Source organism: Zootoca vivipara, chromosome 14 (genome assembly GCF_965207765.1).
Source record: "Zootoca vivipara chromosome 14, rZooViv2.hap1.1, whole genome shotgun sequence".
Classification (NCBI taxonomy): domain Eukaryota; kingdom Metazoa; phylum Chordata; class Lepidosauria; order Squamata; family Lacertidae; genus Zootoca; species Zootoca vivipara.
In genome coordinates, this window is record NC_142597.1 from 8,174,488 (window position 1) to 8,190,121 (window position 15,634).

The 15,634-nt window shown below is 50.4% G+C and overlaps 1 protein-coding gene across 1 annotated transcript in view; it reads right to left on the reverse strand.

Annotated features, from left to right (window-relative positions):
• The window catches only part of ADGRA2 (adhesion G protein-coupled receptor A2), a 117,344-nt gene that overhangs the window by 21,098 nt on the left and 80,612 nt on the right, over positions 1–15,634 (reverse strand). Inside the window, exons 6-8 of the mRNA XM_035139199.3 lie at positions 13,774–13,937; positions 11,815–12,028; positions 9,560–9,724 (exon numbers count right to left, since the gene is read on the reverse strand). Coding sequence (XP_034995090.2) covers positions 9,560–9,724; positions 11,815–12,028; positions 13,774–13,937 — 543 coding nt within the window. The remainder of the gene's footprint in view (positions 1–9,559; positions 9,725–11,814; positions 12,029–13,773; positions 13,938–15,634) is intronic.

Below are 15,634 nucleotides of genomic sequence, written 5' to 3' on the forward strand. Positions count from 1 at the left end.
CAGGCCGGAACTTGGCAGCAATGCTTATTTATCATCACCATCACCATCATCAATTCCACAAGAAAGTTCTGTGCGATTGCCCTGAATCTCCCACATATAAGGGAGGGCTATAGCTCTATGCTATATGCAGAAGGTCCCAGATTAAGTCTCTGGCATCTCCAGGTTTAGCTGAGAGAAATCCCTGGAGAGCTACTGCCAGTCAGTGTACTGAGCTAGTTGGACCAATGGTCTGATATAAGGCAGCTTCCTATGGCAGGGATTCTCCTTCCTGCTTCTCCTCGTCCGCATATGGAATAAAAATACTGATCAGGCTGCTCCCTGATAAATATCACACAGAGCAAATGAAGGGAAGAATGGGGGCATTGCAAGCCAGTGAGCATCAAGGAAGGAGACTCCCGCTGCCTGTAACTGAATGAGAGGGTGGGGTTGGGAGAACAGGGAAAGGGATGGGGGGTTGTGTCTCTAAATAGGATGAGGCCCCACGATGGAGGGGGAAACTTTCATGCTGTGCCACAGGGTTTGAAACAGAGAAGAAAAAATGTCTGATGCCAAACGTTTTATGGAGTAATTTATTTGCCTCCCTGGAACTCTCTGCTTGGTCCAGCTGCTTCAACATCTGGCTTGCAAGAGTCTTCCTATGCACTCTCCCTCCCATGCCGGAGGGAACAGCTGGATGAAGGCATAAGGCTGTCACATGGCTCCCTCCCCCCCACCAGACGCAGACATGATACAGCACACCCCTTGGGCTGCCCCTGCAAAGACAAACCCAGTTCCTCCTTTGGTTCTTGCAGCCTTTTGCCCCAGAACAAAACTGGCTTATGCAGTCGAAAGCAAGCTCAACCCAGGAGAACCCTAGGCTGTGTACACACCAAAACTCTGACGCGTGTGACGTCTCCTAAAGAATCATGGGAACTGTACCGTAGTTCCAGCACCCTTAGCAAACTACTGTTCCTAGGATTTTTTTTTAGGGCGGAGCAGTATGCTTGATGTGTGCTTTAAATGTAAGGAGTGGGCTGCAAAAATGTTTATGCCCTCCTCCACCATCACCGTGGTCTCTATCTCCTCTCATTAGCTACATTCGATTAGGAAATACCAGAGGCAGGAGCAGGAATGGAAAGAGGCAGTGGCTTGTATCTCATCCTGTGTTTGTTGCAATCATCTCTGTTTGCCTTCCACTACAGTTCAGCTTCCGCTAAAACTTCTTCACCTCACTATCTGCAATGGCTAAAAGTGATGTACAGTGGTACCTCTACTTACGAATTTAATGCGTTCCGAACGCACATTCGTAAGTAGAAAAAAAATGTAAGTCGAATCCCATAGGAATGTATTGGGAGAAAAAAATTGTAAGTCGAAGCAACCCTATCAAAAAAATTGTAAGTAGAAAAAATCCTATCTAAACCGCATCCAATATGGCGGATGGAGCTCTATTCGTAAGTAGAAAAATTCGTAAGTAGAGTTATTTGTAAGTAGAGGTACCACTGTAATTGATTTCAATGAACGTCAACAGAAGAGAAACGTGAAAAAAATGCAGTAAATAACACTATTATTTACGGTTACGTTTCCAGACTAAAAAAAACCCTCCAATGGTGGATACTGCTCATAATGGCTTGTGTGATTTACATTTCTGACATCTGAAGAACGTGGAAATTGAGGGAATTTCTGCTCCCTGCTGGACTTCTCCAAGATTTCTGGGCAGGGGATGCAATCTCAGGTCTCTGCCATCTCATCTGCTTTGGTCCTTCAAGCTCTTTTTTGGTCCCAGGCAAAAGAGGACCAAACAAGGAGGATATCTAAACCATTTCTCATCCATTCTGGGATTTAATCAGTCTCTTTCCATCCCTCTGCTCTCCCCCACCCCTTCCAAATGCACTGCAAAGCTCTTCTGTGGTTTACTAGGGTGTTGCATTTGTGTCACACACTGGAAGAATCAGGGAGTTTGGGTGCTGCTCTTCCTTGCCTCTAACCCCAGGCCATATCCTGCTCATGCAGAGTGCGGAGGTGGAAGGGGCCGGGATGGAGGGGGGGCGGAGGGAGAGAAGACAGGCCCGCTGTTAATTTAAGCCACATTGACTGCGCAGTAATTTATATTCCATCAAGACCCTGCCAAGGTTACAGCGGGCTCCATAAGCCTTTTTTCTCTTGCCAGAGAAATTCCAACACCTCTGCTTCTGGAGCCTGTCTGCGCTGCCAGAGCCGGGCCTTTCTCGGACAGCCTCCCTCGCAGCGGGCCCTTAATCATTCCCAGATCCCGGTTGCCAGAGAGACCCTCAAGCCCATCCCCTCCCTCTCCTCTCCTCTGTGCAAGAGGGGCTCTGAGAGAGCAGGGATCAGGGATCCGAGGGCTGCCCGCCCCCTAGCCGAACCCTCCTGCTCAAAGGGAGCTGGAGACATGGGACCCTACGGGGCCAAGAGACAGCAGGGATGGTGAAATGTACTCGGAGTCGAGAGTGAATTTCATGCTCTTTATTCAGCTCATAGTCATCAAGGAGAAGAGGAGAAGAAGAATGGCTCTTTTCCCAAAACCATCTGCTTATATACATTATTTACACAATGGGCCTTGCGTGATTGGCTGCTTCAGGGCTACACCTGTGGGCCAATTATATTGTGGATTGACTTCTGCCTGCAGCCTGATTGGCTGCTCCTACAGGCCAATCAGGTAGCAGATTCACTTCTGCCAGCCGCCTGATTGGCTGCTCCAGCAGGCCAATCAGGTTGCGGATTCACTTCCACCTGGAGTTGGATTGGGTAGCTCCCGCTGTTTCTGAATCCTATTGTTCTAGGATTCAGCTCAGTACATAACACCCCTCCCCTCTAAGTTCCAGTCCTGCCCGGGAAGTTGCATTCGTAGTCCCCAAGGTCTGCTGGCCGCCTCCGTGTGCGTTGTGGCCTGGGGTGTTCCTTGGTCAGGGGTTCTGGTTCTGGCTCGTGTTCCGAGGCTGCTGGCTGTGCCGGGGCTGTCTGGTCTGGCGCCACTGAACCACTAGGTTGTGGCTCTGGTTCCGGTGTCCTTCCAGCCTCGGGGCGCCCCTCTGTGCCTACTGCTTCTGCTTCCCCTGCCCACCCCTCTCGCTCTACAGGCCTCACTGCCCTGCTGTCCCCTTGGGACCCCTCTGTCCCGCTCTCCTCCCAGGTTCCTCCTGGGAATCGTCGCCGTAGCTGGTCGCAGTGGCGGCGCCAACATTGCCCCCCTTCCGTTAGTACCTCGTACGACACGGGACCGGTCACCTTGGTGACTGTGGCGGGTACCCATGCTGGGCCTGCCCCAAAATTCTTTGCGTACACTGCGTCCTGGGCCACAAATGTCCGGGGGTTCCTGCCTTTCCCCACCACTACCTCATCCTGAGCTCTGTCGGGGTGAAGTCGGTCCAGTCTAGTTGCAAGGCGCCGGCCCATTAGTAGTTCAGCTGGGCTCCGGCCCGTCGTTGTGCTTGGGGTGCTGTGCTGTGCTAGAAGAAATGCGGCAAGGCGGTATTCCCAGTCCCCTTGTGTCATGCGGCGGAGGCTGTCCTTGGTGGTCCGCACCATGCGCTCCGCTTGGCCATTGGTGGCAGGGTGGAATGGTGCTGAGCGGATGTGGCGATGGCGTTCTGCGCTGTGAAGGTCTGGAACTCCTCTGACGTGAATGCGGTTCCATTGTCCGAGACGAGGGTGTCAGGGAGCCCGTGGGTTGCAAAAAGCTTACGTAGTACCCGGATGGCTGCCGCCGTAGAAGTGGACGGTACCAGTGCAACCTCCAGCCATTTGGTGTAGGAATCCACCACTATGAAGAATGTTTTTCCCTGGAAGGGGCCAGCGAAGTCCACGTGCAAGCGTGACCATGGATGTCGGGCGGACTCCCAGGGCTGGACTGGGGCCCTTGGGGGATCCGGGCGGGATTCTTGGCAGGTCTGGCAGTGTTGGACCCAGGCCTCTATCTCTCTGTCAATCCCCGGCCACCACACATAACTCCTGGCAAGGGCCTTCATCCTCACTACCCCTGGGTGTGTCTCGTGTAGGGCTGTGAGGACCCTTTTGCGGAGGGGCTGGGGAACAACAACCCTGCTTCCCCATAACAGGCACCCCTTGTGGGCCGACAGTTCATGTTTGCGGTTTGTGTAGCCAGCGAATTCTGGCCCGGGGCTGCTGCTGGGCCATCCTCGCCACACCCAGTCCAGGACCCGGGAGATGACCCTATCTTTTGTGGAATGGTGCGCAACTTCTTGTGCCTGAATGGGTCGGTCGGGAAGCAGCTCCAGGGTCATAACCTCTTGCGCAGGCGCTGGGTCGGGGCCTGTTTCTGGTAGTGGTAGCCTGCTGAGGGCGTCTGCGTGGCCCATCGCCTTCCCAGGGCGGTGGATTAGTGCATACTGGTAGCCGGCAAGGAAAATTGACCACCTGAGGACACGTGGAGACAACACTTGGGGGGTCTGCTTCTCGGGGGCAAACAGGCCAAGCAACGGCTTGTGGTCAGTCACTATGGTAAAGGGCCGCCCGTACAAGAAATCATGGAATTTTTTTACGCCCTTCACGATTGCCAAACCCTCCTTGTCAATCTGTGAGTAGTTTCGTTCGGCTGCAGCAAGCGTCTGGGAGAAGTATGCCACCGGCACCTCTCTTCCATCCGGGAGTTGGTGTCCCAGGACAGCGCCGATGCCATAGGGAGAGGCGTCGCATGCCAGCACCACTGGCAGCCTCTCGTCGAAGTGTGCCAAGACCGAGTTCGAGACGAGCAAGTCCTTGACTGCCTGGAATGCGGCCCTTTGTCGCTGGCCCCACACCCAAGGGGCCCTTTTATCTAGGAGTCTGTGTAGGGGCTCCGCTACCGCTGCCTTATGCGGAAGAAAGGCATGGTAAAAGTTCAATAGTCCCAAGAATGACTGAAGTTCGGGCTTGCTCTTGGGCGCTGGGGCCTCACAAATGGCCCGTACCTTGTCACCGGTTGGATGGACCCCTTCTGCGTCCACCTTAAATCCCAGAAAGTCCACCTGCGGCACTCCCAGTAAACACTTTTCCCGCTTCACCTTGAGGCCCGCCGTCTGGAAACGGTGCAGGACGGAGCGGAGGCGGTCCTCAAATTCCTCTGGTGTGGGCCCGGCGATCAGTACATCATCGAAGAAGGGGGTGACGCCAGGAATCCCTTTAAGGAGAGAGTCCATTAGATTCTGGAATATGCCTGGTGCCACGCTAACGCCAAATTGCAGCCGCTTTACTCTGAATGCCCCTCTGTGCGTCACAATCGTCTGAGCCTCTGCTGTGGCTTCGTCCACAGGCAACTGTTGATACGCTTGGGCCAAGTCCAGTTTGCCAAAGATTTTTGACCCAGCCAGGGTGGCGAGGACATGGCTGACCACTGGCACTGGGTATGCATGGGCTGTGAGAGCCTTGTTTATGGTGCATTTGTAGTCTGCACAGATGCGGACCGAACCGTTAGGCTTGACGGGTGTGACAATTGGAGTTTCCCAGGGGGCGTTGGGCACCGGCTCCAGCACTCCTTGCTCCACGAGTCGGTCCAATTCCTCGTCTATGCGGGGTTTCAGGGCGAACGGGACCCGGCGGGCCTTGTGCCTGATGGGTCGTACAGCGGGGTCTAGCTGTAGGGCAATGGGGGGTCCTGTATATCGTCCCAATGCCCCATCGAAAACCCCTGGAAACTCTTTGCATATGGCGTCCACGTCCACTTGTAAGCTAGTGCGGTTCACCCCGGTAACGGCTAGCCCCAGAGGTCCAAACCATGCCAGTCCCAGTAAGCTAACGTAGGGGCCCTTAACTACCAGCAAGTCCAATTGTTGCTTTCGCCCTCGATATTGCACCCTGAAGGTCCCCACCCCCATTGTAGGGACCTTACGTTTCTGGAAGTCCCGGAGGGTGAATGGGGCCGGCCTTAGTTTGGGACCCCCATTAGGGCACAGTTCCCTTAATGTTCGGGCCGAGATTATGGATAGAGTTGAACCCGTGTCCAGCTCCATGCGGCATGGGGCTCCCTCTATCTGTACCTCTATATAAATTTTCTCTGTGCTGGGATGGGGCAACTGGAATACCTGGTAGTCCGTGATCTCCGTCGAGTTGCCTTGGTGCATGGTGCCGTGTGACCTGGGGCTCCTGGGTCGGTCATCTGATGCTTGTCGACGGGTGAGTCGAGCCCGACACACCCGGGCGATGTGTCCCAATTTTCTGCACTGCCTGCACTCTGCGTTGCGGAAACGACAGGTCCTCCTCTCGTGGTTCTCCCCGCAGCTTGCACAGTTCCCTCCTTCTCGTCGAGGCTGCTGTGGTGTGTGTGCTGCTTGAGTGCGCCGCTGTACTCGGTGTACTTCCTCCCTGTCAGATTCGGATTCGTCGGTGAGGTCTTCGTGGTAGACCCTCGGTTGGGATGGCGGGGCCGGTCGTGCCTCTTGCGTTGACCTCTCGGCGGCTTCGGTTGCCAGGGCTTCCTCCAGAGCAATCTGGAACGTGAGGTCTTTTTTGGCGTAGAGGCGTCGTTGCAACATCTTGTCCCTCAGGCCACCGACGAGGCGGTCACGAAGCATGTTCTCCAACTCTGAGAAGTTGCATAGCCGGGCGGCTTGGCGGAGGGAGGTCACAAACCCAGTTATGGTTTCCCCCGGGGCTTGCCGCTTTGCGTAGAAGGCATTTCGGCAAGCTACCACCGAGGGCTGTGGTGAGAAGTGCTCCTTCAGACGTTCCATTATTGTTTTGTAAGAGACGGTAGCGACATCTCTAGGTGCAAGGAGAGCCCGGGCGATTTCAAACGTCTCCTCTCCACAGACGCTGAAGAATGTCGCCCTCTTCATGGCATCGTTGGTGACTTCTTTCGCTTGCAGGAGGAAGTTGAAACGGGCGGCGTACCCTTCCCAGTCTCCTGATGCTGGTTTGATTGGCGAGAAGCTGCTGTCGGTTGCCATTCTGGGTTCCTTGGGTCCTGGAGCTGAAGCCTGGATGCACGGTGCGATGCAGCGGTGCAGCAGGTGGCGGTGCTGCGGTGCAGTGCGTGGTGGCGGTCAGCTCAGCAGGATCCCATCCTCGTCGCCAGTGAAATGTACTCGGAGTCGAGAGTGAATTTCATGCTCTTTATTCAGCTCATAGTCATCAAGGAGAAGAGGAGAAGAAGAATGGCTCTTTTCCCAAAACCATCTGCTTATATACATTATTTACACAATGGGCCTTGCGTGATTGGCTGCTTCAGGGCTACACCTGTGGGCCAATTATATTGTGGATTGACTTCTGCCTGCAGCCTGATTGGCTGCTCCTACAGGCCAATCAGGTAGCAGATTCACTTCTGCCAGCCGCCTGATTGGCTGCTCCAGCAGGCCAATCAGGTTGCGGATTCACTTCCACCTGGAGTTGGATTGGGTAGCTCCCGCTGTTTCTGAATCCTATTGTTCTAGGATTCAGCTCAGTACATAACAGATGGCAAAGAGCAAATGAATTCTCCCATCCCTGCCAACAGCCAGCACATCTGTGGAAGTCCACCTGGCAAGCATTGGAATGGGTAGGGAAAAGCTGCAGCTAAGCGGCAGAGCAGCTGCCTTGAATGCAGACCGTCCCAGATCCAACCCCCAGGCAGGAATGGGAGAGTTTCTTGCCAGAAACCCTTGAGAGCCTCTGCCAGTCTGTGTAGACAATACTGAGATAGATAGGCGGACAGCCTGACTCCTATAAGGCAGCTTCTTGTGCTTCTACAGAAGGGATTCCCAGCTCTTTTCTGATGTGGTTGGCACAGCAAGAAATAAACAAAACAATGACTCCCCCCGCCCCTTTCCCCAGCAAGTCCAATGCATCAAGCAAGAAACAAAGACTTTTTAAAGTTACCCTATTATTATTTTTTGTTACGCTGGCTTTCCTTGCAACTCCACCAGGAAGACAGGAGAGGGCAGACGAGAGAAAGCCCAGCATGATTAATTTAAGCAGTTCCTGCTTGCAGCCTAGGAAATCACCCTGCCATAATACCCCTTGTGCATTACAGAAGGGCGATGTTCTAGCTTGTAGGTAATGGCAATACTGCTAGCTTCTAGGAACCAGACTGGTATTTCAGAGGTTGGGATCATAATAGTAAGCCTGTTTGTCATTCAGCCACAACTTTCATTCTTCTTTTGAAAGTTTCCTAAAACAGGGCTCATTACATAGCCCTACATTATATAGAGTTAGAAAAGATCCCCACACACCCCCTGCAATGGTACCTGGGACCACATCAGCCCTGGCACGTGCCTCGGCCACCATGCAAACACACCAGATGAGATATCAGTTCTCCACATTTGATTCTTTTGATTTAGCGCATCCCTTCTTTCGTCCATCATGCAATCATGAGGTCTAGAAACTTGACTTAAAAACAGCCGCATCTGTTCCAACTCTACAGAGACTCTCACCTAAGAGATCTCCAGCAAACCTTTTTAGAACTAAAATATCCGCCCGATGAAGCTAAAGAACAGATCAACAGAGCCAGACCGATACCCAGAGAGAACTTGCTGCAAGACAGACCCAAAAAAGAAAATAACAGAACACCACGAGTAATCACATACAGCTCCCAAGCTAAAACAGTACAATGCATCATCAGAGATCTACAACCTCTCCTAGACAATGGCAGTTCTCTTTCTCAAGCTCTGGGAGGAAGACCTTTCATTGACTACAGACAGCCACCCAATCTTAAACAACTCCTCACCCACAATAATAGACTTAACATGGACACTGCTCCCAGAGCCTGCAATAAACCCAGGTGCCAACTTTGCTGCCACATACACCTGGACAACACCATTACTGGCCCCAACAACATCAAACATACCATCTCAGGACTATGTAACTGCTCATCTTCTAACATTGTGTATGCCATCAAATGCCAACAGTGCCCTTCAGCTCTCTACATTGGACAAACAGGCCAAACCCTATGCCAAAGGGTAAATGGACATAAATTTGACATCAGGAATCACAAGACAGAGAAACCAATAGGAGAACACTTCAGTCTCCCAGGACATTCTATACAAGATCTCAAAGTAGCTGTTTTAGTACAAAAGAATTTCAGAAATAGACTGGAAAGTGAAGTTGTTGAATTGCAACTCATTACCAAACTTAAAACCATGGAGAGACCAGGTCTGAATAGAGACATTGGATTCTTATCTCATTATACATGATAAAGCTTTCTTATGCCATCTCACCCCTTGCTTTTTCCTGCAATTGCAATCGTTAACAGTCGTCAACAGGTTTACCACTCCTATCAGCCAATCACCCATTCCCACCACCCTTCTGAGTAATACCCCTCCCCACCCCCTCACTATATATAAGGGTCTGGTGACTTCTGTTTCAGTGTATCTGAAGAAGTATGCATGCACACGAAAGCTCATACCAATGACAAACTTAGTTGGTCTCTGAGCTGCTACTGGAAGGAATTTTTTTATTTTGTTTCAACTACAGCAGACCAACACAGCTACCTACCTGTAATTAGAAATACCACCAATGGAAGCTGGTGTTTCCTACACACAGTCTCATGGAACTGCGTTCGCCACATATCAGCCTGGCTCGTTCCAAGTCTTAACTCAGGCCCTGCCATTCCAAGGCCCTCTCTGGTCCAGATCCCCATATACTCTCCTACCTGAAGTCTCCACGGTTGTTGGTGACGCGCTCAGATGGGCAGTATGAGGCCGACGTCTCCAGCACAACTATTTCGACCTTCTTGCTAACGTTGCCCTGTGCCGTGGAGATGGTGCACTCCCATTCGCCGCTGGCTGAGACATGGATGTTGGACAGGATAAGCTCGCTAGGGACAGACAGGGCTTTTAGAAACCATACAAGACTGGCTGGTTGATAGCTTTTAGGGGACAGGTATGAGGGATCTTGCAACTTTCAAATTTCAAAAATGAGGGATGCTAAAAAGCTGTAACGTGACTTGGGAATTCAAAAGGCTTAGTATAATTAATATAATTTAGCTTTGCTTGGTAAGTAAAACCATGGGTTAACAAGGTTGCAAATTGATTTTTTTTCTGGAAACAATTAACACAGAAATGAGTGCTAAACGTCTTCTAGATTCCACTAGGTTTTCAGGAACAGCTTTTACATCATGTGAAAGATCACATAAAATATGGAAATTATCAGGTGAGAAAACCACAGGAAAACAGAATTAAGTGCTGTCTGAATACAGTCTAACTTAGTCTGCAATAAAACACAAGCATATGGAACTGAAACAATGCAGCTTGATACAAGAAAATAAATATATCAAGATACAGGAATTAAAAAATGGCATATAAATTCAGTCAAAATGTATTGCGGCGGCTCCTTAAAGAATAGGGATGGGAGAGAAACTCAATTCAGTTTGCATTTAAAGCCAAAGCTACAGTATTTGTGTTTTCTGAAACACTGAAACAATGTGTGTACTGAAAACACAGTCATCCTTTGAGACTTGCACTTCTCCAATTTTTTCAGTGCAGCTCTCCAGTCAAGTAAGGTAGTAAAAAATGCATATACTGGGGTAAAGTATGCATGAAAATTAATATATATGATTGAAAATAACATACAAAAATGCATGATATTAGGGGATATTGCTTGCTGAAATTAGTCAAAACTACATACAAAAATGTTTTATTAGGAGAAATTCACACTAATATGCTGACAAATTTCCATGAGGATTTTTTTTAAAGTCACAAATAGTTGTAGAAATGTGGAGAACTGAATTTAAGACTGGGAATGTTAGAAACTGAGAGATTTGTCCATCCCTCTTAAAGATTAACAAATTTATTGTGGCACAGCTTTCCATGGACTCAAGCCCATGAATCATTGCATCTGATAGAGTGGACACTAGACTATACTTCATGAAGCTTGTGCCATGATAAATTTGTTAGCAAGTCTCTCAGGTGCTCTCAGGTGCCTCAAGAACCCTTTTGATTGCTTTTTTCTTTGTTATAAGCGACAAACTTTTTCACAGCAAACGTATTTGTTGCAAATGGTGAAGTCTTTTCTCTGCTGCAAGAGACAAACACATTACCCTAACCCTTCTGGAAACAACAACATGTTAAAATAGTGTGATTAGCTGTGATTCCTCTGTTGCAGGTCCCTTCCAACACTACAATTCAGAATATTTTCAAAAGCTTGGGAGATTTTTTATTTGGTTAAAAATAAAAGAGGATTTACCTGGCACAAAAAAGATAACAATGTTGGTAGCAAGGGGGTCTCCCCGGTGCCGGATTTACGTATAAGCTAAACAAGCTGTAGCTTAGGGCCCCACTCTCTTGGGGGCCCCAAAAAAATTTAAAGAAAAAAAACACCTGGATGTACATTTCCAAAATATAAGATAAAAAACAAACAAAACAAAATAAAACCTACATACAGCAACAGTGTTTTGTGTTGTGTAGGCTCCTATTTGTTATGTGCAAATGGCTTTAGATACCCATTAGGTCCATAAATTACCATATAGCATATATTCAACACAAAAAACAGTGACAATTTGTTGTTGGCAAAGGACAGCTGGACATATAAAGGGCCCCATTACCTTCAGTAGTTTAGGGCCTCATCAAACTTAAATCTGGCCCTGTGTCTCCCTGGGGAGTGATACCCAAAAAATGAGGTGCTGCGACTGAGAATATTCTCACTTGATATTTGCCTGTTACCTGTCTAACTTTGGATGGGATTAGACTTCCATGCAACCTGTCAACTGCTCATTTGTCCTCATCTGTATCCTTCCCAAGGAACTTTGGGAACTACAGCTCAGCTCTCAATAGAGCTGCAATTCCCAGCACGCTTCCACAAACTACAGGTCCCATGATGCTTGTGGGGGAGCCATGTGTTTTTAACTGTATGGTGCAGACGTGAAGTTTCTCCCTTTCCCCTCAGCCCAAGGCAGCAAAGCCCCAGTACCTCGTGATGAAGGTGCAGTCGTGGACGAGGCTCTCCTCCAGGATGACCCCGTTCCGTTCATCCCCCTGCACCAAGGCACGGTTGTGGTACCACAAAATGTGTGTGCTGTTGTCCAGGTAGGTGGCTGTGCACTGGAAAGGGAGGCGATCACCTTGGAAGACCACTTGCCGCAAGGAGGGGATCAACAGGTGGGTGTGCAGCTCTGGGGTCCCTTCTGTGGAAGGGAGAGCGAGATCCCACTCAGGTGGTGTAGGGAGGGAGGGAGGGAGGGAAGGGTGCTGAGACCAAGACGGACGGTCCCAGGCCCTGCCACGCAAAGACGCCAACTTGCATACAGGGGCCTCTAACACAGTTATGTCTTGCACTTAAGGTGGAAAAATGATAATCAGAAGTTTACATAAAGGAAAGCTTATTTAGGCAACCGATTATAATTCCATAGATTGAGCAAATTTCCTTCTGCTTCTGTCAGCTATAGAGAGCAAGGTAAGGCACTGCAGCTCAAATATTTGGCTATTGGGAAATTCTGTTCTTCAGCTCTTCTGGGCTTCGTCTCTGAGTACCACCCATTTGCTTTCAAAGCTCTATCCCACACTTTTAAGGACTAGATTTTTAAAAAGCTGATTGTTACCATGCTGCTGGATTCTCCACACAATCCCCAACCCAGTGCCCATGCAGTTCAATTCCAGAATACATACAGTCGGGCCTGAATGGGCATTCATGTTCCCCACTACTACCACCATAAGACTGCGAGGCAGACATCAGGGGACTTTGCTACGTAAGTTTCAAGTTGCCCCCTCCCTGAAACTCAGCAGAGAAGCAGCAAGAATAGCAGACTTGCTTCCATTGAGGGCTGAGAGATTTCCAGTTGCTCAGCCCCATTCCCTTGCCCCAGAGGGCCTGAGAAGAAGTTGCTGTTTGGAAGGCAGTCACCGGGGCGTACCAGAGGTTGGACAGGTTGCCACCCCCCAAATGCCCAAGTGGGCACAAAGATTTTGCCTCTCCACGCTGGCTTGCAGCGGCTAGGAGCCCACCCACCTATCCATGGGTTCCATGGGTTACTCCTGCCCTGCTGTGGGCAGCTGGGCTAGGCACACAGCTGTCTCTGGATGCCTCTGGTCCTTGAAAGAGCATGAAAGGGGACGGAAAGCAAACTTCTAGAGTTTCTGGTTCATGGTCTTTCCCAGCTTTGGAGCCACCAATGCAGCTCCTTGCCAAGGGCGCATGGGAGCCTAGGTATGCCTCTGGCAGTCACCAAAAGCTCATGCCAAAGGGACAGCAACCAGGGAGGCCCAAGGGATGTGTGCCCCAGGGTTTTTCTGCTCCTGATATTAGCCTTGAATGTGATTTTTATGGTGAGGACTTTGGTAAGCTGCTTTGAAAACCTCTTGGGGCTAAGTGTGTGTTCATGTGTACTAGGCCTGGGGAACCTTGGATCCTCCAGATGCAACTGGACTCCAACTCCCATGTGTCCCATCTAGCATGCTCAGCAATGAGGCATGATGGGAGATGTAGTCCGACACCATCTGAAGGGCCATAGGTTCCCCATCCCTGACTTATACCAATAGCAAACTCAGGCGCAGGCACAGACGCAATTTCCAGCGCCGCTCGGCGAGTCCCCGCACCGCGCTTCACCGGTTTAGCACAGCGCATTGGGGACTTGCCGAGCAGGCGGCTCGGTTCACGGGCAGCCCGTGGGCTGGATAAACGGCCTTCATGGGCTGCATCCGGCCCATGGGCTGGACGTTGCCGACCTATGGCCTAAGGTGTCCAAAGTGCCCCAATAAGGACTGATCATGAACTGAGCTTGCTCTGTGACGGCAGGATGCTGCCCGTTTTCAGGGTTGGAAGGAAAACAGGATGGTGTGTTCTGCAAGACGACGTGGCTGGCTAGCTGGAACAAGAGCCTGCTGGTCCCACTAGTAAATAAACACACCCTGCCCGTCCAGTCGGGTGCCTCACCGCAGCGCATCTGGCTTTCCCGGATGTTGCGTAGCAGCTTCCCGTGCAGGCTGCCAGGGTAGATGCACAGCGTCTTGTCGGAGATCTGGAGGGAGCGGTTTTTGGACCAGGCTGGGACCCAGCGCATGTTGCAGTCGCACGTCAGGTATTCGGTGGCAAAGTCACTGGAAGTGAAGGAACAGAGCCACACGTTGGGATTAAGCAGAATTGTTGTGCGGAGAAAGGGGTTGTAGAAGACAACAAGAGGAGGCCTATGTAAAGAGCTCTGCTCTCCTAACTCCTCCCTTGGAAAGGCCTAGAATCCAATCTTTGAGGTAGAAGAGTTTACTCCACACAGGTGGGTGGCCTTTTCTGCTTTCAGATTTCCAACCTGGTCCAACCAGAATTTGCGGGTGTGCGCACACTTTTCTTTGACGAATGTTTTTGGGGGCATTTGGGGGCGGGATTGGAGAACTGCATCACAAACTTTTGAGAGGTGTGAACCTTGAAGGGAAGCTGCGTTTTGGCTTGTGTTTTAGTTTGTGAAGCATGAACTGTGATTTCTCCCCACCCCTTCCCTACTTTGGAGTTGATAAATGCCTCTAAGAAATGGCAAGTACCCATTTTGTTGTGCTGCACCTGGGAGGAAGCCCTTCCAGTTTTGGCAGGAGCACCTAACCTGGCACTGCCATCGGTGCCCACACATCGGCTGCTGAACCCTCTTGTCTCTCTCCTTCCTGGTAAGTTGTTTAAAGGTAAAGGTAAAGGGGCCCCTGACCATCAGGTCCAGTCGTGACCGACTCTAGGGTTGCGGCGCTCATCTCGCTCTATAGGCCGAGGGAGCCAGCGTTTGTCCGCAGACAGCTTCCGGGTCATGTGGCCAGCATGACAAAGCTGCTTCTGGCGAACCAGAGCAGCGCACAGAAACGCCGTTTACCTTCCCGCTGTAGCGGTTCCTATTTATCTACTTGCACTTTGATGTGCTTTCGAACTGCTAGGTGGGCAGGAGCTGGGACCAAGCAACGGGAGCTCACCCCGTTGCAGGGATTCGAACCGCTGACCTTCTGATCAGCAAGCCCTAGACTCTGTAGTTTAACCCACAGCGCCACCTGGGTCCCGGTAAGTTGTTTATGTTGCAATTATTCTGTTTTTCAGGTTTTTATATTTTGTAAACTGCCTGGAAGCCAACTCTAAGTGGCATAAGATTTAAATAATAACAACAAAATGGATATGAAGAATTCTCTTCCCCCCCCCCATGTTGTATTTGCAACATTTTAGACATGTGCCGCTTTCTCCTAGCTAGCGCCTCCATTGCCATTATGAAAATGGGTATAGGCGCCCATCAGTTTACCATCGTACCATCAATAGGGCTGATTCTGCTTCCCAGGAAAGCTGAGCAACCAGCTATGACAGTGGTGTCCAAACTTTTTCAAAGAGGGCCAGATTTGATGAAGTGAAGGGCCATGAGGGCCAACCAAAGGGCCGACGTTTGTTGTTAACCTTTTTTTTTAAGGATTGAAGAAGTTGAGGTTGTTAGGATTTCACCCCAGGAAATATACTGCCATGGGGTTCAGATTAAACCGACCGGCTGGATTAGGCTCCCGAAACGGACTTTGGACATGCCTGATCTATGACAACACAGTGCCCACCACAGTGGAGACAACACGCTCCACTGCTCCCATGCTCCACTCCTTGCAGCAGCTGAAGGCATGTCCCCGTGACTTCAGAGACAACCGCAAGAAGTTCCATCATCTTGCATGGGGAAGGGGGGTGCTCTCATCCTCTCAGCCCCACCAGCCAGATTCAACCCAATCCCAGCACCAATGGCTTAAGGTGAAACTCAGTTGCCTCCTGCCCGCCTGCCCCTTCTTTCAACATGCAG